General features: G+C 47.4%; 10 protein-coding genes across 10 annotated transcripts; 6 read left to right on the plus strand and 4 right to left on the minus strand.

The window, feature by feature from the left end:
* Positions 1-95: 95 nt before the first annotated feature.
* N7469_005309 (Six-hairpin glycosidase-like protein) lies at positions 96-2,129 on the plus strand (the record flags this gene model as incomplete). The annotated part of the gene is made up of 1 exon (XM_056644229.1): positions 96-2,129. The coding sequence occupies one exon, from the start codon at positions 96-98 to the stop codon at positions 2,127-2,129; it is 2,034 nt and encodes a 677-aa protein (XP_056501043.1).
* An 858-nt stretch (positions 2,130-2,987) lies between these two features.
* On the plus strand, positions 2,988-4,283 carry N7469_005310 (AIM24 family protein; the record flags this gene model as incomplete). Its single annotated transcript, XM_056644230.1, has 5 exons — positions 2,988-3,033; positions 3,086-3,103; positions 3,161-3,547; positions 3,625-3,974; positions 4,065-4,283. The coding sequence occupies 5 exons, from the start codon at positions 2,988-2,990 to the stop codon at positions 4,281-4,283; spliced, it is 1,020 nt and encodes a 339-aa protein (XP_056501044.1).
* A 754-nt stretch (positions 4,284-5,037) lies between these two features.
* Positions 5,038-6,025, minus strand: N7469_005311 (SH3 domain-containing protein; the record flags this gene model as incomplete). Its single annotated transcript, XM_056644231.1, has 4 exons — positions 5,038-5,093; positions 5,154-5,387; positions 5,442-5,892; positions 5,969-6,025. 4 exons carry the CDS (start codon positions 6,023-6,025, stop codon positions 5,038-5,040), a joined length of 798 nt encoding a protein of 265 aa, XP_056501045.1.
* Positions 6,026-6,615: 590 nt separating this feature from the next.
* Positions 6,616-7,493, minus strand: N7469_005312 (O-methyltransferase; the record flags this gene model as incomplete). Its single annotated transcript, XM_056644232.1, has 3 exons — positions 6,616-6,645; positions 6,707-7,387; positions 7,449-7,493. The coding sequence occupies 3 exons, from the start codon at positions 7,491-7,493 to the stop codon at positions 6,616-6,618; spliced, it is 756 nt and encodes a 251-aa protein (XP_056501046.1).
* A 1,970-nt stretch (positions 7,494-9,463) lies between these two features.
* mbf1 (multiprotein-bridging factor 1) lies at positions 9,464-10,033 on the plus strand (the record flags this gene model as incomplete). Its single annotated transcript, XM_056644233.1, has 2 exons — positions 9,464-9,619; positions 9,725-10,033. 2 exons carry the CDS (start codon positions 9,464-9,466, stop codon positions 10,031-10,033), a joined length of 465 nt encoding a protein of 154 aa, XP_056501047.1.
* A 992-nt stretch (positions 10,034-11,025) lies between these two features.
* Positions 11,026-12,137, minus strand: tif34 (translation initiation factor eIF3 subunit i; the record flags this gene model as incomplete). Its single annotated transcript, XM_056644234.1, has 3 exons — positions 11,026-11,385; positions 11,446-11,562; positions 11,652-12,137. The coding sequence occupies 3 exons, from the start codon at positions 12,135-12,137 to the stop codon at positions 11,026-11,028; spliced, it is 963 nt and encodes a 320-aa protein (XP_056501048.1).
* A 793-nt stretch (positions 12,138-12,930) lies between these two features.
* Positions 12,931-16,245, plus strand: N7469_005315 (C-1-tetrahydrofolate synthase; the record flags this gene model as incomplete). Its single annotated transcript, XM_056644235.1, has 5 exons — positions 12,931-13,270; positions 13,347-13,367; positions 13,440-13,477; positions 13,558-16,085; positions 16,137-16,245. 5 exons carry the CDS (start codon positions 12,931-12,933, stop codon positions 16,243-16,245), a joined length of 3,036 nt encoding a protein of 1,011 aa, XP_056501049.1.
* Positions 16,246-17,510: 1,265 nt separating this feature from the next.
* Positions 17,511-19,424, plus strand: N7469_005316 (NADP-dependent isocitrate dehydrogenase; the record flags this gene model as incomplete). The annotated part of the gene is made up of 6 exons (XM_056644236.1): positions 17,511-17,570; positions 17,910-17,945; positions 18,084-18,094; positions 18,152-18,185; positions 18,261-18,399; positions 18,463-19,424. The coding sequence occupies 6 exons, from the start codon at positions 17,511-17,513 to the stop codon at positions 19,422-19,424; spliced, it is 1,242 nt and encodes a 413-aa protein (XP_056501050.1).
* A 2,463-nt stretch (positions 19,425-21,887) lies between these two features.
* Positions 21,888-23,290, plus strand: N7469_005317 (uncharacterized protein; the record flags this gene model as incomplete). Its single annotated transcript, XM_056644237.1, has 3 exons — positions 21,888-22,053; positions 22,114-22,680; positions 22,752-23,290. 3 exons carry the CDS (start codon positions 21,888-21,890, stop codon positions 23,288-23,290), a joined length of 1,272 nt encoding a protein of 423 aa, XP_056501051.1.
* Positions 23,291-23,471: 181 nt separating this feature from the next.
* Positions 23,472-25,476, minus strand: N7469_005318 (Amidase; the record flags this gene model as incomplete). Its single annotated transcript, XM_056644238.1, has 6 exons — positions 23,472-23,611; positions 23,666-23,948; positions 23,996-24,171; positions 24,262-24,533; positions 24,624-24,960; positions 25,035-25,476. 6 exons carry the CDS (start codon positions 25,474-25,476, stop codon positions 23,472-23,474), a joined length of 1,650 nt encoding a protein of 549 aa, XP_056501052.1.
* Positions 25,477-25,646: the final 170 nt, after the last annotated feature.

Genomic DNA, 25,646 nt, shown 5'->3' on the forward strand with positions numbered 1-25,646 from the left:
ATGAGACTGTTCCTGTATATACATGTGCAGAACCTCAGTCCATTTGACCAGCCCTAAATAGCTACTTCCACTTGGTATTGACGAGACTAGTCAAAATGCATACCAGACTGTTGATACTTAGTTGGCTCGCAGGATCATCTCTTGCTTTGAACGCGACGGAATTAATTCAGGGGTACTTTGGCAACGACTCGCCCTGGTACGCTGATCGAATTCCGATTTTCGAGTCCAGTGCCTCCGACATCCAAGACATCTACTATTACCGCTGGAACATCTTCCGTGCCCATCAACGCGATTTAGGTCAAGATGGGTATATTTCCACCGAGTTTCTCAACGATGTGAGCTGGCAGACACAACCATCAGCATTACTCATAGACGCGGCAAATATGCATCTACGTGAAGGGCGTTGGTGTCGGGATCGTCGATTCAAGGATGATTATAGGAATTTCCTTTTCGGTCCGAACAAGAATCCTTATCAATTCTCGGAAAGTATGGCTGATGGTGCATGGCAAGGGTATCTTGTGGATGGGGTTGCTGATACCATTACTGGACTCTTGGATACGATGCAAGAAGTTTACAATGGATGGAATTCCACAATGTCAATTGGTGGATATGATACCTCCAAGAATCTTTATTGGATTCAACTATTGACGGATGCGACGGAGTATACGATTGCCAGTATTGATGCGTCTGGCGGCTATGATGGATTCACTGGTGGTTATGCGTTCAGGCCTAGCATCAACAGTTATCAATATGCGAACGCTCTGGCTATTTCCAACATCGCCTCTCTGACTAGGGATACAGATCTGGCACAGCAGTATAAGGATAAGGCGGCTGCTATCAAAAAGGTCGTGCAAGGATCACTTTGGAATAGTACATTCGAACACTTCATCGATCGATTCCAAGTGAACAACGAGAACGTCACGTACTGGGACTTTATTCGAGGAAGAGAACTGGTTGGCTATGTACCTTGGACACACGATCTACCAGACGATACTGAAGAGTTCGCCCAAGCCTGGAAACATCTCCTCGATACTGAAAAGCTTGCTGGATCGCATGGTCTTCGCACGAATGAGCCTAGCTACGAATATTACATGCGTCAATACCGCTATGAAGGAGATAAACGGGAATGTCAATGGAATGGGCCTGCATGGCCATATCAGACTACGCAGACCCTCGCAGCTCTAGCAAACCTACTTGATCACTATCCTAACGCCACTGAGGCGAACATCATAAGCAAAGTCGACTATACCAATCTTCTCAAACAATACGCACAGTTGCACTACAACCCAAACCGAGGAGGCATCCTTGATCTTGAAGAAGATTACGATGCAGATACTGGTCTTCCCATTGTTGGGCTCACTCGCTCGCCGCATTACTTTCATTCCGGCTTTATTGACCTTGTTCTATCTGGCTTTGTTGGGATTCGCCCGCGTGCCGATGATACGCTAGAAATTAACCCAGCAGCAGATGGAAACTCGATTTCCTATTTCCGGGCAGAAAAGATCGCTTACCATGGCCACGAGATAGCCGTGCAATGGGATGCAACGGGAGACCGCTACGGCGAAAAGGGCCTCATTGTCGAAGTCGATGGCAAGAAGGCAGCAAGCTCGGATAACCTCTCTCGTCTAACGGTCGATATTGCTCGTCAAACTCCAGCCTCAGTTGACCGTCCAATTGCCTTATCCATACAACAAAGTCCCAGTGGGAAGTACCCGGTCGGTAAGGTCTCAGTCACGGACGATACAAACACAGACGCAATTCACGCTGCTATCGACGGACGAATTTGGTTCTTCCCTGAGAGTGACATTGCGAATGGATGGGACACTCCTGCGGGTAATGGGAGTGAGGTTTGGTATCAAATTGATTTCGGAAATTCGACGAAGATGCAGAGTGCGGAGATTGCATTCTTTGCGAATTCGACGCAGGAGATTGATGCTCCAGGTGATTATCGTATTCAGACGAGTCAATCTGGTCAGTGGGAGGATGTTTCAAATGGTAAATTTGATAGGATTGTGGAGAATGGAATTACCAAGGCTTCTTGGAATGCTGTTAATTCTGAAAGTATTCGGTTATACTTCACGCCTAAGGATGGAAAGAAAGCCAGGCTGGTTGAGTTGAAGATCTTTTGAGTATGAAGATGTGCATCATAAAGCTTATGATACCCAACTCTCCATGGCTCGAGTACCCTAGGAGAAACAGAATCAGATATTAGCTTACTAGTTAACAGAGGAATGAAGAGGCCGACGAATGAAGGACGTATTCACATTGAAGTACCAGGTAACTTCTATACTATACTACCTCGCAGTGTTTTGATATACATAAATCCCGTCCCATCAATTAACTAATATCTATGTATTGTAACCTATTCACATGGACCTTGAAGTTCAATATCTTCCTTGCACTTCTTCAACACCTCCTCACCCCCAAAACGCCAATGAAACGGAATAAGTGGGCGATCTTGGCTGGTGTTGGGCGCTAAACAGCGTTGCCAATCACACGAATAGATCCACTTCGGTGGGGATTGAAGTAGCCCATCAGGTTGCTCAGGTGCAACATTTACGCGCCGGCTGGGATGATACTGCAGTAGTCGAGTGTGATACCTTAACAGCTGATTGACTGCCAATGTAAATGAATCCCGCACGGTTGATCACTCCTCTCATGGGACTAATAATAGTCGTGAAGCTCCCCTGTGCGGAGGACAGCTCTTTTTTTTCCCCTACAAAAGGATTCCTTCTTTTTTTTTGAGTCTTGCTCCTTGAATTGCTTCTTGAGTTGATCTCAATTTGGTTGTTTAGCAGTCAGACTCCCTGCATCTACTGGGTATACCTTTGCAACAATTAGCTCCCCCGCATTGAGGCCATAGCGAGAATACGAGGTCTGGAATTGCTTCGTCTTCATTTTGAGGGGTTAAATAGGACTTGAAGGGATTCAAAACTCATCTTGCAAGCAATTCTAAATCCGCAACTAAATTGGTCTCTCCATCAATCATGGCGCAAGCACAGCAGAATCAATATCCTCCTCCGCCAATGTCGGGTAAGTTAAGCATTCAATGGCGATGTACCAACAACAAACTGACTTTGAACAGCCCCGGCGCATGTTACATGTATGTGCTTGAAAGCAATATGTCTACAAAGAGAAATACGCATCTAACTCAATCCAGCTTTCCCACCTCCTCCACAGCAACCAAGTTCCTTTGCACCTCCCAATTTCAGCTACCCCCCTCCACCATCTCAATCCCCTCCTTCTAATGGCGCATTTCCCGGTCCACCCCAGGCCTCACAAAGTCCTCCACCTGGAATGCAACAATATGCCCAACAAAGTACTCCAGTTCATCGCCCATCTATTTCGCAATCACCACCACTTCAATCCAATGTAGAGCATCTCCCCGGTGGTGCACCGCCAGCAGGGCAGTTCGTCGGAGCAACTGCAGCCAATGAAGATTCAACCGGTACTTTCAATGGAGGCAGTTATCGGGTCAGTCATCGAGATACTAATTCATTGTTGACCGTCCAACTTGCTATCGGAGCTCCTTTTACCGCTAGACCAGGTATGAGAATATCCTACCCACAGAAGAACCTCACTGTAAGAAGTTGAAAGAGAAATAATTCTGACATACACTTCTAGGGGCTATGATCGGAATGTCAACCACAATGACATTGAGAGGAACATTCCATTTCGCATTCAAGAAACTTCTCGCCGGTGGTGAAATGACAATGTCAAAATATAAAGGTCCTGGGGAGATATTACTTGCCCCGTCAGTGTTGGGCGATATCATCGTCCTACGCGTGAATGCAAATTCAGAGTGGAAGATTGGAAGAGATTCATTTCTCGCATCGACAGATGCAGTCGACCACAAATATCAAGCACAAAGTCTATCAAAGGGCGTTTTCTCTGGTGAAGGACTTTTCATCTACAAAATTACAGGTGATGGTTTACTATGGGTTCAGAGTTTTGGCGCCATCATTAAGAAAGATGTGAGTTTTCACTTTTACCCTCAGTCTTTGCAGTCTTTGCAGTAAATTTTTCAAGGTTTCAGTAAATCACTAACGAAAACATCAATTCAGCTTCAAGATGGAGAGGATTATTTCATCGATAATGGTCATCTCGTGGCTTGGAACTGCAAGTACAAAATCGAACGCGTTGCTTCTGGTGGTATCATGTCCAATTTCAGTGCTGGTGAAGGCCTTGCTTGCAGATTTACTGGTCCTGGAACTGTCTACCTGCAGACGAGAAATGTGAATGCCTTCGCCACTCAGATGAAGATCAGTACCGCCAGTGGTTAAATGGTCTTCTCGGGAGAACACGATATTGGGCTTATACGAAGCCTATCTGAAAGTGGAATGGTTTGCCAATTCCAATTATTTATTGGCATTCACCTGTTGACTGTGATAGGATATGTATACCAGCATGTGGAGCAGGTCTCCTTTCTATTAGTTCGTAAATTGATGAGTGAACGGTGTGACTTCGACTATGTATATCATACGATGATCGTAGCAGATATACTACATTAGTATTGTACATCAATCCCAATTAAATAGTATCTATCTGGGAATGCGTTTCAATTGCGGAATCATGGAACATAAATTGATCTCGTAGCTCATAAAATAGTATAGATGTATGACTTTCGTCTCATTCACGGCTAATTGTTTTCTGTCTTAGCTTGGAATACCTTGCTCCGTTGCCCATGGCATTCCAATAGATTGGGCAACGATGGGCTACAATATCTGACTATACTATGATTCAAGTAGAAGATCATGTCGTTGATCAAGGAGCGCCAAAGTTTAATTAAGCATAAGGCCAAGCTCTCACTAACATAGAAACGCAGAGCAAAGCCAGCAGCGCTAAGCATCAAGTTCAAAGAGTAGCAATTAGAGACCAAGAGGAACGTCGGCTACTTTATCAAGTCACCCCCAAAGCAAAAGAAAGGGGGAAAAAAAGACACAAACGCCGTTGAATGATGGATATCGATTGCGAAGGTCGAGCAGAAGCGATGGTTATCGAGACAAGCAATGGGGTATTTGGCATGTTTTCTCCAACCTAGAAGATGCTGTTGACAATGTTTGATCCGACCGTGGCACCGGCACCGAAGATCGCTAAGAGGCATGAATTAGAGGTGGTGTATAATAAACATGAAGGGTCATATATGAACATACCGGCATTACCCAACTTCTTGCCGAACTTCTTCCCACCTTGTTCGAACTTATTCTTCTTCTCTGGGTCGTTGGGATCACCCGATCCACTCTGGCTCACATCCAGGGGCATATTGCCATAGTTGCTTGGGGGAGGAGGAGCCACATATCCATTTCCTCCCTTTTCATTAATCACATTGACGTAGCTTCGAGGGAAGATACCCTCCATTCCAGTACGCTCGTTGCGACCACGCCACCCTGTATATACTGTTAGCTGTATTCCCCCTTATTCATTCGACAGTAGCAACATACAGTCATCATTCATATGCTCAATAACTTGAATCCGATCATTCGGCTGCAATGCCAGGTCACCTGGATCGGTTGGTGTGTACGCGTATAGGGCGGAAGCAAGTGACATAATGGGCGGGACTTGAGGATAGGCCGGCGGGGCCTGGGGAGGCGGCGAGACATATCCGTTCTGCGGAGCTTTCTCGTTCATAGAAGTATTTGACATGGCTGCTGTTGGGGGCGAATATGGGGCTGGGGATGGTTGTGCCTGGACGGGCTCTGGTAGAGGGGATGGTACCGGTGCCATTGCCGGTGCTGGTGCTGGTGCTGGTGATGGTTGATGCGCGCGGGCAGAGACGGGGGATGGCTGGTAAGCGCGAGTCTGGGCCTGGGCTTGAGAATCGGGCAACTCGGCAAGAATAGAGGAAAGTTGTCGAGAATTGATCACACCAGCATCAGCCAGGAATTCCAGCTCCTACATACCATGTCAGTTGTGATCCTTACTGTACTTTCCAGAGCGTTCGGGTCGAGTGTGGGGGGGATGAGCATACGGTGCGGACCATGCGGAGCGACCGAGTGGTCATGGCCGCAGAGAAGTCGCTGGCCATTTTGGAAAAGAATGTGTGGTAATACGTGGACGAGATTAGGTGGAGAGGAAGTGAGGTGGTAAGGTACAGGTGGAAGTGTTGAAGAGTGGAAGTTGAAAGTCAGATGAGACAGCCAAGACGTGGACGAGCCATAATCTCCACAAGTTCGTCTCCAATTTCGAGGCCAGCTCAAGTGCTAAAATGTACTAATACGCGAGTCCGGAAGAGCTCGGCTCGATATTTTAGGCAGCTCTTATGTTTTTGTCCCTTGTGATTTATCGCTTTATTATAGGAGATGAGAGGAAAAGTGAGTGGGAAATAGTCATTTCATACTACTAAGAGGCCACATGTACTTCGGATAATCAACAACTTGAAATTCAAAATCATGATGAGAATTAAGGCTCGGAATATTTAATATGAGAGACTGTTTGAATATTTCTGATATTCAATATCATTTAATATTGTGGTTCTGAATCTTATACTCAACAATGGATTGTCTTCTCATATTTATGAACAAAACAGTACAAGGCACCAGCATAAATCAAACTACAAAATCACTCCACACCAGCTTTGAATTATCCGTACACTAACGTCCAATTTGATATAATCCTTTAAACCACCTTCGTGATAGCAAGTCCATCCTATTCACCTGTTAGCATCTGCCAGATAAATCAAAGATTCAAAGTGACCTTGAAAACATACCTTGCCAAAGTCAGTATCAAACTCACGAACAATCGTCTCATACTTCAAATCTGGATTAGGGCAACGAGATCCAACATCCAAAGTCTCAACCAACGTCTTCTTCTCCGCTGGACTTGCCTGAATCCATTGCAGATAATCCGGTGCCCCAGGCATAATCACATTATCCGCAATGAGCATCGTCTTCCCAGGAACAAGAACATTCAATTCCTCCAGGAGCCACAGATCCTGACAATATAACTTTTGCCAATGATCGATGAAAATCATCTCAACCTCTGAGACTTCCTTCTCGCGAACCAAATCTTGTAAAACCTCAGTGCTAGCCCCGACAATAATCTCAACATGATCACGTAGTCCAGCAAGATTGACCAGATGACCTGCAACAGCAGCCACTTCCGGGTTGAGTTCAATGCTAAGCAATTTTCCTCCGTGGGCCTTAAGAGCATCGCCAAAAAGAAGTGCCGAGTATCCCACATATCCACCAAGTTCAATCATCAAAGATGGCTTTCTCTCGGTGATGAGGTCGATTATCGTTGGACCCTTTTTGTTGCCGACGTTGATCAGTTGGTTATGCGTATTATGATACTCATCAATAGCAGCGATCACTTTTTGCGGGTTCCCGCGAAGTTGCTTGATATCAGCTCGAGCGTGGATCCAATGAAGTAGATCAGTCTCACGACCATCCTAATCCTATGTTAATAGGCAATGCCGTTGTTTTTTTTTTTCTGCCGAGGTATACACTTACAAGACACCACTTAGTAGCGGGAGGAGCGTGGGGGCGGTTGGACATGATGAATTGAGTGATGATTTGATTTGAAATATCGAAGTAATAGTAGATCGTTTGCTTCTTTGTTTCTTTATGAATTCCCTTCAACGCGGAGGAATGTGATTTTTATACTTGTTGTTGATGGGTCGGCGATAACCTTGTCGATCAGCCGATGTGGAAAGCCCGGGGTAGCTCCGTCGACCGAACAACTCGGCTTCCTCACGGAGTAAAAACCCCGAGATCACCACGGACTTGACTTTGGCATTGTCAGCTTACGCCTGCAGAGCCATCTCAGCTTAGATGCTCGGATACAAGAATTATGTATATTGTATTTCGATTAGCGGGCTGTCCTTAAGTCCGTAAGTACTCGTTGCCGGAGAGGACGCGAATTATACCACGCCGTCTTATTCTACTTCCAATAAAATATGAAGAACCATTAGCTGCCTCGCATATTTTATCCGTGTCTAAAGGATGAGTAGCGAAATCAAAATGCACAATTCCGTGCATTTGTTACTGCGCAACCTGCTCGTGGTATGTATCATCGAGAATTACCCCCCTCTCCTCTCGAAAGAGTATGCAACACTCAAGTGAAGTATCCTCGCGTAGCAAGTCTAATTATTCAGGGTCTCACCATAAGAAATTCTCGACGAATACTAGTACTATACCTCCACAGCAAGAGAGCTCGTCCGGTTGATGCTTTTCAAGAGGGTTTACGACTTTCTTTCGGGGTTGTGACTAGACTGGCTGAATCGCACCTGATGGGAACCTTCTTCGTAAGCAATATTTCTTCTACGTGGATTATGTCCAGGTGTTTGAGTATTAACCTTGAATGCGCATAGATGAACCTCACTCTAGCGGAGATATCTATAAGAAAAAGCTTCTATTTAAAGTTCTCATGCTACTTCCAAGTAAACAAAAATCGGTTTCGTGTGAGATGGCAACTAATCTAGGATTCATGATCAGGAGTCATAATCATGATTGTGTTTAGCCTATTGATCATTGCTAAAAGCATAGTATAGCTGGTTATATCACATATAACCAGCTACGATATTTGTCCGCCCGCCGCCTCAATCATTATTCGCTTTTGGTTAAAGAAACCCAAATGCCTGTGTTTAAATAGCAATATCGCCCTGAGACTTACTTTGGAAATACTTATAGAACATAGTAGGCCTGCTTCGTGCTGAGGTTGGATTCGTCGAGCCTCAGCCTCATGGTGGGGTTCGTCGGGAACCCAAATAGGAATAACCGATGCGCAATAGACATTTCAACTATGCATTGAGAGAAAATGATAGAAGATGAGTCACTCAATCTAACCAGCAAGGGGACCCGAATAGGTCTATTTGCAATAGCTTTGTAGAAATGCAGAACAATCTCCGAACTTTTCTTAAGTGTTGACTGTCACAGTGTTACAAGGGCAAGCGGTGCACTCGAAATCTCCAGAAGAGACAGGTATGACATCAAGTGGGTCAATTATATCATCCCTTTGTGGGATATATTCAGTCTGTAGTTCTATCTGTGATACCTCTGAAATCGTAGGTTCGTACAAAGCCATGATGGTTACTTTCTCCGTAATGTCAATCGAGAACATTGCCGAAGGTGGCATCTATTGTCCGCTAGAAGATAAGGTGGCGAAGTGCAGGGTGAATAGATGGCGAAAACCATTTTAAACCACCACATTATTAGAAGATAACCTTCAAAATAGATTTCTCATGCTTGGTTATATTTACCTCGAAAGAATCACCAAAGTAAAGGTCATTCTTTTCTAAAAAGAAACGGAGTTAAGACAAAAAGACTGCTATAAATCGATATCACGCTAACCCGATCAGGACTAGCGCGTGACTCTCTCTCTCGAAGCTTCTGTGGCAGTATAAATTGCATCTTCAACACGCGAGCATCGTCATACCCCACTCCCTTTCACGCACACCACCTTCTACCACGATCACTCACTACACACCTTTCTACCTCCCACCACACCCCACAAAACAACCATCAAAATGAGCGATTGGGACACCGTCACCAAGATCGGCAGCAAGACCCGCGGCGGCGCTGCCCCGCGCGAGACCACCGTCAAGGGCCGCAGCGCTTTGAACGCCGCCCAGCGCAGTGGTGCGGTCATCGGATCAGAGAAGAAATACACCACCGGTAACATTGTAAGTATTCAAAAACTCTGACTCCTGCAATTCCTCGCAAGAAGGACGAAGGAACTTGAAATCCGCGCAGGAAAAAGAAAACTGTACTAACAATGACTACCCTAGGCTGCCAAGTCTGGTGCCCCCGACGGTCAGCATCTCACCAAGGTCGACCGTAGCGACGACATCATCAAGCCCAAGACCGTCGGTTACGCCGTTGCAGACGCTATTAAGCGCCGCCGTACTGAGGAGGGCTACAAGATGACCCAGAAGGAACTCGCCACAAAGTGCAACACCACTATCACCGTTGTACAGGACTTTGAGCGTGGCACCGCCACTCCAGACCAAAAGGTTCTGGGTGCCATGGAGCGTGTATTGAACATCAAGCTCCGTGGTACTGACATCGGAAAAGAAAAGTTCCCCAAGAAGAAATAGATTTCTTTTTCCCGCGGTTCATTGTTCTCTTTTTTTTTGGTGGGGGATTGAGACCGGAACCCAAAACATGAGTTCTGCATCTTGACTTCTGTCATTTTTGTCTGCTGTTTTCTTGATGATCGTCATGTCCCCGAACGGCCCTCATGATATTTCTCTTTTTTTTCCTTTGGGGTTCTTTTTTCTGTTGGCTGGATGAGCGCTGGTCAATGCATGGAAATGGGCTTAGAGAATATTTGATGAAAATGTATAAATGATACCTCTTTACAAAGGCTTTCTTATTTCGTGTGATCTTCTGTATTTTGTAGAAGAGTGGTGGTTGATATTGATATGGCGTATAATGTGTAGCCACACTGTAGCAGTGAACCGGTGAAGATACTAGCAGTACTCCTACTAGTGGTACATGCACGGTAACATCATGACGAACAAATCCAGCAATGCAATCAATGTAGTCTGGCGTAATTGCCTATGAAGCTAATGTGCTAGTATAACAATGGGTGAACCACTCCGGTCCTGGCCATACAGGATTTTCTTCATCCAGGGTCCGCCAGTTCAAATCGGATGCCATGATATTTAAGGCAGAACTTCTATATAGCTACGAGTCAAATAGTATATAGCTCTTTCGTCAAATCCAAGGATAGTATCATAAATTTTGGAAGCTTCATATTGTCTATCGTGATATGCGATCCTCCGCTGGTAGCCCAGAGTCTCCAACCCCATGTTTGCAGCAAAAGGACATATACCTCGAGAAAACCCATCATGAGAAGCATGCCATCTTTTATTAATCCAGAACAATAAACAAAGGGGTACCAACTCCGGGTGATCATGTAATCAACAGAAATGAGAAACCGTGCCTCGAAAGGTCATCATCTCATCCGGTATGCAGAACTCGTGGGCGGGATTGCCCCGAGTCTTGTTCGCATTCATAAAAACACATACACAAGAACGCAAAGGCCCAAAATAGCCTGTCTTTTTCATTCACTCTTCATCTCCCTTCACTTCCGCATCTGCTCCCGCTCAACCTCGTACATGAAGTCGAAGTAGGACTTGTCGAAGTGGTGAATACGCACGTAACCGTCCTCACCACCGGATGCGTAAGCGGTACCGGCGGGGTGAACATCGATGGTGTTGAGCGGACCAAAGTGACCACGGACACGGCCAATCTCGTCTTCGAAAACCTTGTGGTAGAAACGGGCCTCGAATTTACCCTGGCGAGCGGAGGTAGTTGTGACATCCATGGCGGCCTGACCACCACCCAGAATCACGTATTCCTTCTTGGGAGTGATGGAGGCGGAGTTGAGGGGAGTATCGGAGGGGTAGGTCTTGAGGATGTTGAGATCGCGAGCGGACAGAAGCTTTTGATTTGGTCAGCAGATGGTCTATTTTGATTGGAAAATCTATCGGTATGCGCTTACCTTAGCGGACTTGTCCTTAGAAGCAGTAATGAAGTAGGTGCGGTCGGGGGAGAATTGAATATCGTTGATCTGGTGGTCGAACTCGTGAACCTGGACGTTGGCCAGTTGCTCACCGGACTAAATATATGATACATCAGCATCATTTGTTATATGCCAAAGGAAAAGTTCCATCTCGGAAGCAGCCGAGATGATGGTTTTGATCGTACCTTAGGGTCGTACTGGCTGACACTGCCATCCTCGTGTCCAGCGATGATATACTTGGCGAGGAAACTCCAGCCCGCCACTGTCGCCTTGCTGTCATTGCAGGTAATGCGCAGGGCCGGCTCATCGGCCTGCTGATCCAAGCCACCCAGTTGACCGTCACCGTAGTTGATATCAAGAACAGCAATTGTACCGAGGAAACCCATTCGCTTTTCCGTCACAGCCAACAGTTGGCTTCCATCCGGGGAGAAAGCGACCCGCTTCACGGCCGTAGGGAAATCCCAAACCTTCACGCACTCGCCAGTCTTGATATTCCATAGGCGCACAGTGTTGTCGGCGGAACCGGTAGCGAGAAGGACGGTGTTGGGGCTGACATCGACGGTCCAGACAGCACCCTGGTGGCCGTTATAGGTTCCGAGACGCTCGCCGTTGGCGGACCACCAAGCGCACACAATCTTATCTTTAGAGACGGAGAAAAAGAAGATCGCCATCGCGGTTGAAACGAATTTGGGTCAGAGACCGCTCCTATAAAAAGACAACAAGGCCGCGGTCAGCATGTCGACTCTTGTGGATCCAAATAGCTTTCCTCGTCCGTATTTTTTTTTCCACCCAAGCAATGGAGAGTTCCCACGTACATGGCCTGACAGCAAGATAGGCCGCATCTTGATCGGTGCAACAAGAGTATTCCACCGGTGAAAAAAAGTCGAGACGATCGGGGGTTGAGGAGGGGAGGGCGGGTATGGCGCGGAGAGGGGGGGGGGATCAATCTCGTTCAACCTTCGACTTTCTTTGACTGGTGAATTTCATCGCACACTGGGCCCTCGAATGCCAAGACTTGGGCCTATCGACTTCCACCGGAGAAACTATTGCTCCGGTATCTACACGTGATTATGCCCCTCAACCCTAACCCTACATTGCAGCCTAACACAGTATAGAAGTCACATGATACAATGTTTATCTAGATTACCTCAGATTGATGACTCATCACGGCCCGTATATTTCTGCCTGAGGCCATGAACTTTCGCGGTGTAACTAGCCCGGTCTCCTGTTTGGCGTCAGACGGCCCGGATTGGCATCAAATTCGTGCGAGAAAAAGGACCCCTAAAGGAGAGGGATGAAGCCAATTGTACGAGTGAGGGGGATCGAGGAGGTATTGTTGTGTCTTTCCAGTTCAATTCCGAATCCTCCCTTTGCATCAAACAATCTTGCAGAGAGTCTTCCTTGTGAACCCGAGCCAAAAATTCAGCTCCGAGGGTTCTCGCCCCTAAAGAAGCAATAATATTCATGTTCTTCCCCGCCAAACCCCGCTGTCGCTTCTCCCTAAAGGCGCGCGCGGTCAATTTTCGTCTCCGCACCCTCTCTCCGTCTTCTTTTCCCTTCAAATTTTCCTCCGCACGAGGGGTCCGAGGAATCACCGTTTCTTCATTCAATCGGTCTCCGTGGTTGACTTTATTAAATCAACCGGCTGCCTCTTCTCATCGCACGTTCTGCAGCTCCGCAATCATGGCATCCCGGATTGACGGTACGGCAATTGCCAAGAGCATTCGTGCAGGCCTCAAGGCCGAGATTGAGCAGACTCAGCTCACTAACCCTAGGTTCAAACCGAATCTAATCATCTTCCAAGGTAAGTGGGATGTCATTGTTGTCATTGAGCGAAATATGTGCGTAATTGGACTGACGAATTTTGCTTATCTCTACAGTTGGAAACCGCTCCGATTCTAGTGAGTATTTCGATGCGGAGCTCAATGATGAAGAGCTATTCGGAGCTCTAAGCTAATCTTTCAATCTTCTAGGCACTTATGTGCGCATGAAGCTGAAGGCCGCTGAAGAGGTATCAATCTTGTTTTTTTTTTCTCTCTTCCTATCTCAACCCACTTAGTTTTGCGCTTACTGACCCCGCACTCTTGATAGGCCAACATTATCTGCACCTTGATCAATGTCCCCGAGACTATCACTGAGCTTGAGCTTGTGCAAGAGATTACCAAGGCCAACAATGACCCCGCTGTTCATGGTATCCTGGTTCAATTGCCCCTTCCCGGTCACATGTCGGAACACACCGTCACCTCTACCGTTGCGGACGAGAAAGATGTGGATGGATTTGGCGCTATCAACATTGGTGAGCTGGCCAAGCGTGGTGGCTGCCCGCTCTTCATTCCCTGCACTCCTTTGGCCGTGATGGAGCTGTTGAAGGCTAGTGGGGTGGACCCCGCTGGCAAGGAAGCTGTCGTTCTTGGACGCAGCGATATCGTCGGCAGTCCTGTCAGCTATTTGTTGAAGAACGCAGATGCTACCGTGACCATCTGCCACTCAAAGACTCCGGATCTGGCCCGCGTCGTCAAGAACGCTGACATTGTCGTCGCTGCTATCGGCAAGACCGAGCTTATCACAGGCGATTGGCTGAAGCCTGGCGCAGTTGTCATTGATGTTGGAATCAACTACAAACCTGATGCTTCCAAGAAGTCGGGTCAACGTCTCGTTGGTGACGTTCACTTCGATTCTGCAGTTGAGGTCGCTTCTCAGATTACTCCCGTTCCTGGTGGTGTTGGCCCTATGACTGTAGCAATGCTGCTTAAGAACGTCGTTCATGCCGCCAAGACCTACTTCGAGAAGCAAAAGGACCGTCACATCACCCCATTGCCCCTCCGCCGTGAGACTCCTGTTCCCTCAGATATCGCCATCTCTCGCGCTCAATACCCCAAGGCTATTACCCAAGTCGCTTCTGAGATTGGTGTCGCTCCGCACGAGCTGGAGCCATACGGCCATACCAAGGCCAAGATCAGCCTCGGCGTACTCGACAGACTCGCCCACCGCCGCAATGGACGCTATATTTTGGTGTGTGGTATCACTCCCACTCCTCTTGGTGAGGGTAAGTCTACGACTACATTGGGTCTCACCCAGGCGCTGGGCGCCCATCTCGGTCGTATTACTTTCGCCAACGTCCGCCAGCCCAGTCAGGGCCCGACTTTCGGTATCAAGGGAGGCGCCGCCGGTGGTGGTTACAGTCAAGTTATCCCCATGGATGAGTTCAACCTGCACCTGACTGGTGACATTCACGCTATCACTGCCGCCAACAACTTGCTTGCCGCAGCTATCGAGACCCGCATGTTCCACGAGTCTACTCAAAAGGATGGACCGCTCTACAAGCGTCTTGTCCCAACCACCAAGGGCAAGCGCGAATTCAAGCCCATTATGTTCCGCCGATTGAAGAAGCTTGGCATTGAGAAGACCAACCCTGATGACCTTACCGAGGAGGAAATCACCCGCTTCGCTCGTCTTGATATCGACCCCGAGACTATCACCTGGCGTCGTGTTCTCGATGTGAACGACCGTCACCTGCGTGGAATAACTGTTGGCCAGGCCCCTACTGAGAAGGGCCTGTCCCGCGAGACCGGTTTCGATATCTCTGTTGCCAGTGAATGTATGGCCATTCTCGCGTTGAGTAACAGCTTGGAAGATATGCGTGAGCGTCTTGGTCGTATGGTGGTTGCTACCTCGAAGAACGGCGACCCAGTTACTTGCGACGACATCGGTGCGGGTGGTGCTCTGGCTGCTCTGATGAAGGATGCCATCAAGCCTAACCTTATGCAAAGCCTGGAGGGTACTCCCGTCATGGTACACGCGGGTCCATTCGCTAACATCAGTATTGGTGCTAGCTCCGTTATTGCCGACAAGCTCGCTTTGAAGCTGGCCGGTACCGAGCCTGACGAGGACCACGATGCTAAGACTGGTTTCGTGGTAACTGAGGCTGGATTCGATTTCACGATGGGCGGCGAGCGATTCTTCAACATCAAGTGCCGATCGTCGGGTCTGTCTCCCGACACGGTGGTGATCGTGGCTACGGTCCGTGCACTTAAGGTGCACGGTGGTGGTCCCGAGATCACTCCCGGCGGCGCTCTGCATGAGATCTACCGTACTGAGAACGTCGATATTCTCCGTGCTGGCTGTGTTAACCTACGCAAGCACATTGCCAATGCTAAGCAATATGGCGTGCCTGTCATTGTCGCGATTAACAAGTTCGAGACTGACACTGAGGCTGAGATTAACATTATCCGTGAGGAGGCTATTGCAGCTGGTGCAGAGGACGCCATTCCGGCTAACCACTGGGCCGAAGGTGGAGCCGGTGCCGTCGACCTTGCCAAGGGAGTTCTGGCAGCTAGTTCCAAGCCTAAGGACTTCAAGCTGCTATATGATCTGAATGGTAGTATCCAGGAGCGCATTGAGCGCATTGGTACGGCCATGTATGGCGCGGAGAAGGTAGAGTTCAGCGAGCTCGCACAGAAGAAGGTCGATACATACACGAAGCAGGGCTTTTCGAATCTGCCGATCTGTATCGCCAAAACACAGTACTCGCTCAGTCATGACCCGGCCCTGAAGGGCGCGCCTACTGGGTTTACCGTGCCTATCCGTGATGTGCGGTTAGCCGTTGGTGGTGGTTATCTGTGAGTTCCTTTCTTTGTCCACTTTGTTTGTTCAATACTGATTGATTTTAGGTACGCTTTGGCGGCTGATATTCAGACTATCCCTGGACTGCCCACGGCACCAGGATATTTGAATGTGGATATTGACCCGGAGACGGGTGAGATCGATGGACTGTTCTAGAAAGAGTAGAGATTGATGTAAATAGCACATAGCGGAGATCTTCAACATATAGGATAATGGCGCGCGGGACTTTCAACATGATCAAGAATATTATTTCATTACTCTACATTCTGATATTTCTTGAAATATATTCACCTATAGTGATGATCTTTTCTGTTCTCTGTATATAGTTACTAATGTCATAACTATACGGAGTAGCTTGTGTATACTGCTGTAAGACAACTCGGCAGTGAGTTTCCCGAGGAGAATCATGAAGTCACATGACCGCGGAGCTCCCTCCGAGCTCCGGCCAGCCACGCCGAAACTCCCGCAAATCGCCAACTTCTCATCCGCCTAGCGGGTCTGTGGATGCTTCACCGAGCTTCATCACTCGGCCATCCTTTGGTCATAGCTGGATCCCTCTGAATCATTATCAGATACTGATCATAGCTGTAACAGATATTTCTAAACCATTTAAAATGAATAGTATTTCCTTCCAAATTCTAATCTCCCACTAAAAAACGGAGGGATTCCCTTTTTTCATTCTACTACTCCAGTCACGAGACGCCGGCTTCGGCGCTTCCCACGATTAAAAAGCACCGCAACGCTGATTTCCTCCCCCCCCCAAAACACTCGCCGGACGAAGGCTTTTCCCATTCTTCACTTTTATCGTTTGATTCTCGGTAATTCTCCCTTCCACCATCCCCACTATTCCATATCTCATTTGCCTGCATCCTCCCATCTTTCCTTAATCCCCAGCAAATCTTGTACACTTCTTTCCCGGCCGGTCCCGTATTGCCCCGGGTCTTTTTCCACCCCAGACTTCCCTTTTGTCCGCAATTTGCTACCCGCATTCGCCGCAACTCGCTGTGACGTGAGACTCGCCCAAAGGCATCCAGCCGACTCCACTATCTATTCCCTTATTCCCCTTCCCTCCATTCTGCCGAATATCGTTCCCTCGGTTGTTCATCACGGCTTTCCGAGCCAAACAGAAAGAAGCGAATCTCGCGCGCTGACCTTTTTCCCGAATCGCAGTGCCCTGTAGGAGAGACTTTAACCCACGATGAATGCTGTTCGGTCCAGTTCCGGCTTCCTACGCCGTTCCGTGACCCCTCTCTCTGCCCCTCTCTCTTCCTCTCGTCTTCTCTCTTCTTCCTCTTCTTCCCAACTCCCTTCTTCTCAGAGATTCATCTCTTCCGCCTCTCTTCGTCCTAACAGAATTGCTGCCACTACCCGCTGGTCCGGATCCACGACTCCTTCTCCCCAACTTCTTCCAAATCCGCACAATGGCTTCCGAAAGCAAGATCAAGGTCTTGAACCCAGTGGTGGAGCTGGATGGTGATGAGGTATGAATGAATCTATCCTCCCAAGGGGGGGGCTACCAGAAGGGAAAAGAAGAACTTTTTTTTTGTCTGCCCTGGCCCTACCCCTCTCTTTTTATAGCCCAAACCTTCTTTGATCTTATTGTTTTGTATCGAAAACGGTCCGGCCCGTTTCACAAGCTTGGAAACTGGAGTGATCTCGTGGTTCCCGCTGCATTTTCGCCGCATCGTTTCTCCAACGCGGGGAAATACGGGCATTCGATTCGCATGTGTCAATGCCAACCCGAGGAATATCGCTCTAGACCCTATCACTACTCACCATTGATCGACTTTGGTCATATGCTAACACTCATTTCTCTCTAGATGACCCGTATTATCTGGCAAGAAATCAGGGAAAAGGTAAGCCTCGGAACTCCTCCCCACATCCTCATACTCCCATCTTCCGACCTGCATGATCGTCCGTGCAGGATGTGGCTGCAGGCGGTCTGATTCGTTCTCTTCTATCTATTCGGGCCGAGACTAACATAATCTATCTAGTTGATTCTGCCGTAAGTGCTTATTCCAAGAAATACAAGCTTCTCGTTGCCTAATACATGCCCAATCAGTTACCTCGATATCGACCTGAAGTACTATGACTTGGTAAGCAGAGTTCCCTTCTATGTGATGTATAATATTGCGCCGCTAGGAACTCGAACTAATATTTTACTTGTATAGGGTCTCGAGTACCGTGACCAGACCGATGACCAGGTCACCATTGATGCCGCCGAGGCTATCAAGAAGTATGGTGTTGGTGTCAAGTGCGCCACCATCACCCCCGATGAGGCCCGTGTTGAGGAGTTCAAGCTGAAGAAGAGTAAGCCCCCTACTGCCACCTACAACGATGTCGTACGAACCAGCCCAACTAACAACCCGCCAGTGTGGCTCTCCCCCAACGGTACTATCCGTAACATCCTTGGCGGTACCGTCTTCCGTGAGCCCATCATCATCCCCCGCATCCCCCGCCTTGTGCCTGGCTGGAACAAGCCCATTGTTATCGGTCGTCACGCCTTCGGTGACCAATACCGTGCCCAGGACCGTGTCATCCCTGGCCCCGGTAAGCTCGAGCTGGTCTACACTCCCGCCAACGGCGGTGAGCCCGAGCGCGTTCAAGTCTACGACTTCCAGGGCGGCGGTGTCACTCAGTGCCAGTACAACACTGATGAGTCCATCTCCGGCTTCGCCCACGCCTCTTTCCAGATGGCCCTCATGAAGGGTCTTCCCCTCTACATGAGCACCAAGAACACCATCCTGAAGCGCTACGACGGCCGCTTCAAGGATATCTTCGAGGAGATCTTCCACAAGGACTACAAGAAGGACTTCGATGCCAAGGGCATCTGGTACGAGCACCGTCTCATCGACGACATGGTCGCTCAGATGATCAAGTCCGAGGGTGGTTTCGTCATGGCTCTGAAGAACTACGACGGTGATGTCCAGTCCGACATCGTTGCCCAGGGCTTCGGTTCCCTCGGCCTTATGACCTCCACCCTGGTCACTCCCACCGGCGAGGCCTTCGAGTCCGAGGCCGCCCACGGCACCGTCACCCGTCACTACCGCGAGCACCAGAAGGGCCGCGAGACCTCCACCAACCCCATCGCCTCCATCTTCGCCTGGACCCGCGGTCTGGTCCAGCGTGGCAAGCTCGACAACACCCCCGACGTTGTCGCCTTCGCTGAGGAGCTTGAGAAGGCTTGCACTGACGTCGTTAACGACGAGGGCATCATGACCAAGGATCTGGCTCTGGCTTGCGGTCGTAAGGACCGTGAGGCTTGGGTCACTACTAAGGAGTACATGGCTGCTGTTGAGCGTCGCCTGAAGTCTAACCTTAAGGCTCGTCTGTAGATCTCTTTTTTATGCTACTCTATTTGATACCCCCCTTTTTAGACTTGGGGTTCTAGCTTCTGCAATGTACAGATGAATGAAAATTAAAATTGTTTTTACCTCGTCAGTTATGATTTACTTACTTCTGGGAAATGCTAAGTAAAAATCAGCCCGGTTAGTACAAGTTGGTGATGCCCTAGCAGACTTCGAGTGCTGTCTATATAATACGGGTTCGACTTCTGGGCCTGACCTTTTCTTTTTCTCAATTTTATTTAGCATAGATTCATAGCGAGAATTTAAGTCTTCAGTCTTATAATGTCTTATATTATTCTAGAGCTACGAGCGTGATAGTTTCCTCTTTGGGATTGGTTGCGTATGTATACTACAAACGCAGTGAAGTCTGGATTGGATGAACACTTGGAGACAATGGCTTATGCTGGTAACTACAGCCTCCGCCGAGAGGATGATTGGTATACTTTGAGAAATTATACACAATGCAAGGATACACTAGTCTCTGGATTTTCTTTTTCTTCACGGATATCTCATAGGAAATGGCTTTTAGTATTGACTACAAACCTGAGATATCTCCCCTGTCGATAAATCGATTGATGTAAGTCCCAAGCGAACTGGATGTCCCAGAGCCTTTACCACTCACGAAGAGAGCCTATCTCCTAATTTGCTTTCTTGTAGATAAAATACCGAGGGATATAACCTACTATCTATGTATGTGTGCTAGGATATGGGCCGATTGTGGAATTACGGCTGTAGAAAGGTGTCAATGTGCATGTAAGTTTCTTGCAAGAACGCGCGGCTTTTATCTCACTCTCCTTCGAATATCTCGGGGAGGGGGGGTAATGGCAATAGCAACCTTGCTATTGCCGAGTCATTCAGCATCTTTCCTAAGATGCTGAATGACTCGGCCATACCGTATACAGTATAGGTAGCCCGTTTAGCCAAAATGGAGCCGAATATAGGTCTGACCATGGACCGTCTCGGGGGACGCAAAAAGAAAGATTTAACGAGCGAGATTGTGGGGAAAGATTGGCAAGAAATGATTCAAGGACTATCAAGGACTAGAACGAGGACCCCATAGTGTATCATATCTTTCTAAACAACCAGTGATACTCTTAGTAGGACACCCCCCCCCCACGGTTACCCAATGCCCTGACATCCGCCACCAACAGATATATAGCATGGCCTAGAACTACGCCACAGCAAATGAAGATAGCCACGAAATTCAAGTCAAAAGCCGATAAGATCCACCAAAAACGCGGCACTTATTCCCCCGCAGCCAAGAACTCATCCGAAGAGATTCTAATCGTTCAAACACTAAATATCGGGAACTAGGAGCTTAGCTATCGGCGACTCCGATCAATATGATATGATCTTTACGAGCAGTACCCACAATGAACACAATGAATATCACAGGAAAACAATTCCGACACGTGTAGACTTTTCGTCGTAAAGAGATTTACACAAAGTCCCACAATAATTGATGCAAGTCGTGATCTGAAAATTGGCAAAAAAATATGTCCTCCTAACCCCGTCGACCTTGACACCCCCCCCCCGCGTCCGAAGATGTCTCCACTATAGACAGCATAGAACAACGAATAACAATGTCCCATTTCAGCCCAGATAAAATCCAGCGCCATGGTAATTCTCGGATCCGCAAAACGGTAATCGGTGATAAATCGTAAAAAAAAAGAAATACTTGAAAATAAGATTTTCATGACTTGGGTTATGGCTTGGGACCCGACCGGTCTTTTGAGAGTCCTGCGATGTATAAAATCCGGGATCTGGCAGTGAGTGGTGGGTTTTACGAGCTTGAAGTGATCCACAACCTTATTCTCGACTAATCATGTTTCGTGTGGAATATGAATTTTGTGGATATCCTATCATATCTAATGGATAAGTTCGGGCCCTGTGGTGCGAGAGCAGGGAATCTATAGTCTTTGACGCATTTGGCGATTGAAGACTTACCCAATGCGGCACGTCTATTGTGGGCTGGCCACACTGAGATCAGCCATGATGAAGGGAATGTTACAGGCTTAGCACGCTAAGTCAATCTCGTAAAGAATTACTCTTCAGAAAATCGATGTTGAGATTGGTTCTACTGTGCAGAATGTGCCTGGCTAGATTGTTCTGAAGAATTGGATCATTCGGACAATCCGAGGAACCATTGGATATACTTCAAGTCTCTCTTATATTTAGTATTTCCTTGAACCCCATTCCTGTTCGTATTAAAATCCATCGAAACCCGGGAACTATCCATTTTAAGCCTTACTGCATATATTCAATACCACTCTACTCCCTGCGTGGCACGGTACTTTTGATTTCTTTTTTATTCTTCTTCTTCCTTTCCCACGCCTGAAGCAAGACCTCGCGTGCAACAAATGAACTGAAACTTGCTTGCTCTTACTTCTAACAACCGTCAAATCATTCCAATGGATCATTTGGGGACCATCTCATTCCTCCCACTTGAGAATGCGCGTCTTGGTTATCACGACCATCTTTACTATTCTGGCCGGTCTGTTCGTTGCAATTCGTCTGTTCACGCGCATTAAGCTGGTGAAGAAATGGGGATACGATGACCTGCTCATCGTTGCAGCTTTCTTGTGCTCTGTTATATTCTATGCATTCACACTTCTCGGTAAGACATGCTTTCGTTCACTCCTTTCTACTCTTCCACATACTCATGCCAATCATATAGAACGAGATCATGGGCTTGGTGAGCCGAAAGCAACCCTTTCTCACTCCGACATCAGAAAGAATTTAATTGTAAGGAACCTCCCATATGATAGCATTCAAATGGTTTTCTCTAACGTCGAGCTCCATCAGTATCTCTGGATATCTATCCCATTTTACAACGCCTCTCTCATCCTAGCCAAAATCTCCGCCACTCTCTTCTTGACCTCTATTTTTCGCTTCCGACGCTTCCTCATCACTTCGTACATACTCATTGGATTCCTCGTCATTGCTGGGCTTTGGATGGTAATAAGTGGGTTTGTCTTCTGCGTTCCGGTTTCTGCTTTTTGGAACGGAGACCGAAGCAAATGTCTACCGGAAGGCCCAGTCTGGTTCACAAATGCCGGTATTCATATCGTCACTGATATCATTATCCTGATTCTACCCATGCCATTCCTATATCGACTGCAGCTCGCTAAGCGTCTTCGAGTGGGTATAATGTTGATCTTCGGCGTTGGAATTTTCGTCATCGCAACGAGCTCAGCTCGAGTCTATGAATTGAGTCTCATGGTGGGCGGCCATGACTTTACAAGTACGTGAAAGGAGAATGACACCTCTTTCAATCACCACTCGAAGGAACATCTAGCTAACGCATTTAAACAGAGACAAATGCAGAAGCAGCAGTCTGGTCCTCCCTCGAAGCAAACGTCTCTATCATCTGTGCTTGCCTCCCACCTCTCCACACTCTATTATCACGACTATTCTCCTTTTGCTTCCGTCCACAGCCATTACACTCATCACCAGCCTCAAAAACCCACTCAAACACAACATTTCTCTCGTCATCTCGCAAACCCTCTATCTATGACCACCAATATCCCGACGGTGGAATTTTCTATAACGACACCTTCTACTCCGGACAAGGAGGCAATTATACAGCCAGTATTTCAAAGACCCAGAAAGCTGAAGATGATCCAGAAAGTGGCAGTGCGGATAGTTCTGGATTAGAGGGTATCCGTGTTGTACGCGAATTGCGCGTTGGATCTGACTCCGTTACGCCAAGTCCACCTTCCACATCGACGATGGGCACGATGGGGACTCAAGAGCATGATTTTGAGCTGCAGGATCGTCGTCCGTCGGTTGATTTTGATCTAGCGGACTTTGAGTTTCCGGATTATAAGGAACGGATGAATGCTCCTCTCTGATCTGATGAGATTCTCTGAACCAGTTGTAAATATGTACTATTTTCACGCTCCTTGTTATAGGCACTGTACTATTGTGGCATCACGCGAACACGAAACGAACACGATTACATTAGACATGAAATGGAATATTCAAAGTTTACATAGTATATAGATACTTTATATTGTATGTCGTAGGCTAGACTTAAAGATTAGACCGGGCTGCATCTTTCCATCTCATAGCCTGCTCAATGGCCTTTGCTACAGCAACGCATTTCTCTTCGCCGAAGCGGCCACCTACGACCTGAACACCGACAGGCATGCCCTCGACCAGATCAATATCATCTGGGCAGTATATTAGTGCTGTCTTACTTCACGGATTGCTGAGTATATACTCACACTGTTCTTTATTGAATTTATCCCCCGCGTTCCTGGGAACATGATCCCGCCATTCCTGGCCTGGCACATCTTTCTCCCGCGACGCAGTAGTAACGGGAATAGATAATGCTGCATATCCCAGCAAATTCCAGATACTAGTATATCCTACGTAGGCATTGGACTTCACCCATGTCCAGGGTTTATATCCCACCCAAGGCGTAGTAGGCATGATTAGTGCGTCAATTCCGGACATAGTCCATCGATCGAGGTAACTACTCTCATAAAGATACTTATCCGCATTCAACTGTGATTCTTAGCAGAGAACATATTTCTCGAGACGAATTCACATACCTGATGCGTCTCAGAAGTAGATAAGATATGTTCAGGTGTTCCAACCAGCATACCCTCCACCAGAGGTTCACCAGTCATTTCGATCTTCTTGCGACAGCCTTCGCCGCCATCAGATAGAATGGCTTTCTCCCATAGAGAATAGGCGTAGGCATGCGAGGACGCGTTCCATTCAACAACTGAAGAAAGAAAAAAAAAATCAGAATAAACCCATCAAAAAAGCAGTAAGAGCAGAATAAACTGAGAAACAAGAAAAAATAAATATATACCTTCATGCCCAGCTGCTCTCAATGCATCAATAACATCTCCAACAGCTCTCGCAATCGGAGGTTGAACCTTCACAACACCGTCATCAACCAAAAACCCAATACGTAACCTCTTAGCCCTCAAAGAAGCAAGACTTTTCCTCCATGGAACTGGAGCAGTATGCTGATCCAATTCCCAAGGAGAAGCACATGGTAAAGCCTCCATGTACCGCTCAATACTCGCCAAATCACAAGCCATTGGACCAGCAACCGAACGAACAATATCTTGCCCAGGACTAAAAAAGAAATTCAACAAATAAGTTAACAACCAAGTTCATAGAAGTGATCAATTGCACTAAGTTCAAGGGGAAAAGGTAAATACTTACTTCCCCCTCTCATAAGGATGTCTACCGGGACTAGGCGAAAGACCAAAAATGCCCGTCAAACTCGCCGGAATCCGAATAGAACCACCCAAATCAGTTCCAATACCCAATGGACTTCCCCTCGCACCAAGAAGAGAAGCCTCACCACCTGAACTCCCGCCGGAAATCAGACGACGATTAAGTGGATGCACGCATTGTCCAAAGACATGATTGTATGAGTCGGACATCATCATTGATTGAGGTAGATTGGTTTTTACGTATAAGATTGCACCGAGACGGCGAAGGGTTTGTGCGACGGATTTATCGGTTTCAGAGGGATTGTTTGTTAATCCGACCCATCCTGAACCCCTCGTTAGTAAATGAGGTACTTTTATACTTTATTTAAGTCGGCAATGAAAGGCTGGATGGAGTTACCAATCGATGTATCGACACCCTTCACGGAAAATAAGTCCTTGATTGAGACAGGTAATCCGTGTAAAGGACCAAGTGTAGAACCTGTCTTTGCCAGATACTCATCCATTTGTTTTGCTGTTGCAAAGGCTTCTTCGAAGAAGATTTCCGTACAGCATGTTGTGAGTTGGTGGGCTAGAGATGCGCGTTTGGCGAAGGCGGTTGTTAGTTCTAGAGAGGTGAGTTCGCCGGAGGAGAGTTTGCGGAGGAGAACTGTTATATCCGTTTCTTCTGTTAAGGCTAGTTCCCTCTTGGAGAGGATGCGTCGAATGTAAGCTAGTGCGTTCGGATGGGAATCGATGGATGGGACTGAGGAGAGACGCCATTCAGTTGGGATTAGAGCGAGTTGGTCTGCTCGCTTTTGAGCGGCGCGGTCGAGGTATGAGGGGGTTGATGTAGTAGTCATTGTGGAATACAGGACTGAAAATCCTGGAGTAGAACAGATATCTAGAGATGGAAAGGGGGAGGGAAGGGGGACTAGTTAAGACTTGTATTTTATACTACTGATAATAGTATCCTCCGAATAAGATATAACCTGGAATTATCGACAATATCGAATAAAAAAAGACAAGCCAA

Source organism: Penicillium citrinum (genome assembly GCF_028827155.1).
Source record: "Penicillium citrinum strain IBT 23319 chromosome Unknown utg000004l:1.0-2404223.0:1.0-2405248.0, whole genome shotgun sequence".
NCBI lineage: Eukaryota > Fungi > Ascomycota > Eurotiomycetes > Eurotiales > Aspergillaceae > Penicillium > Penicillium citrinum.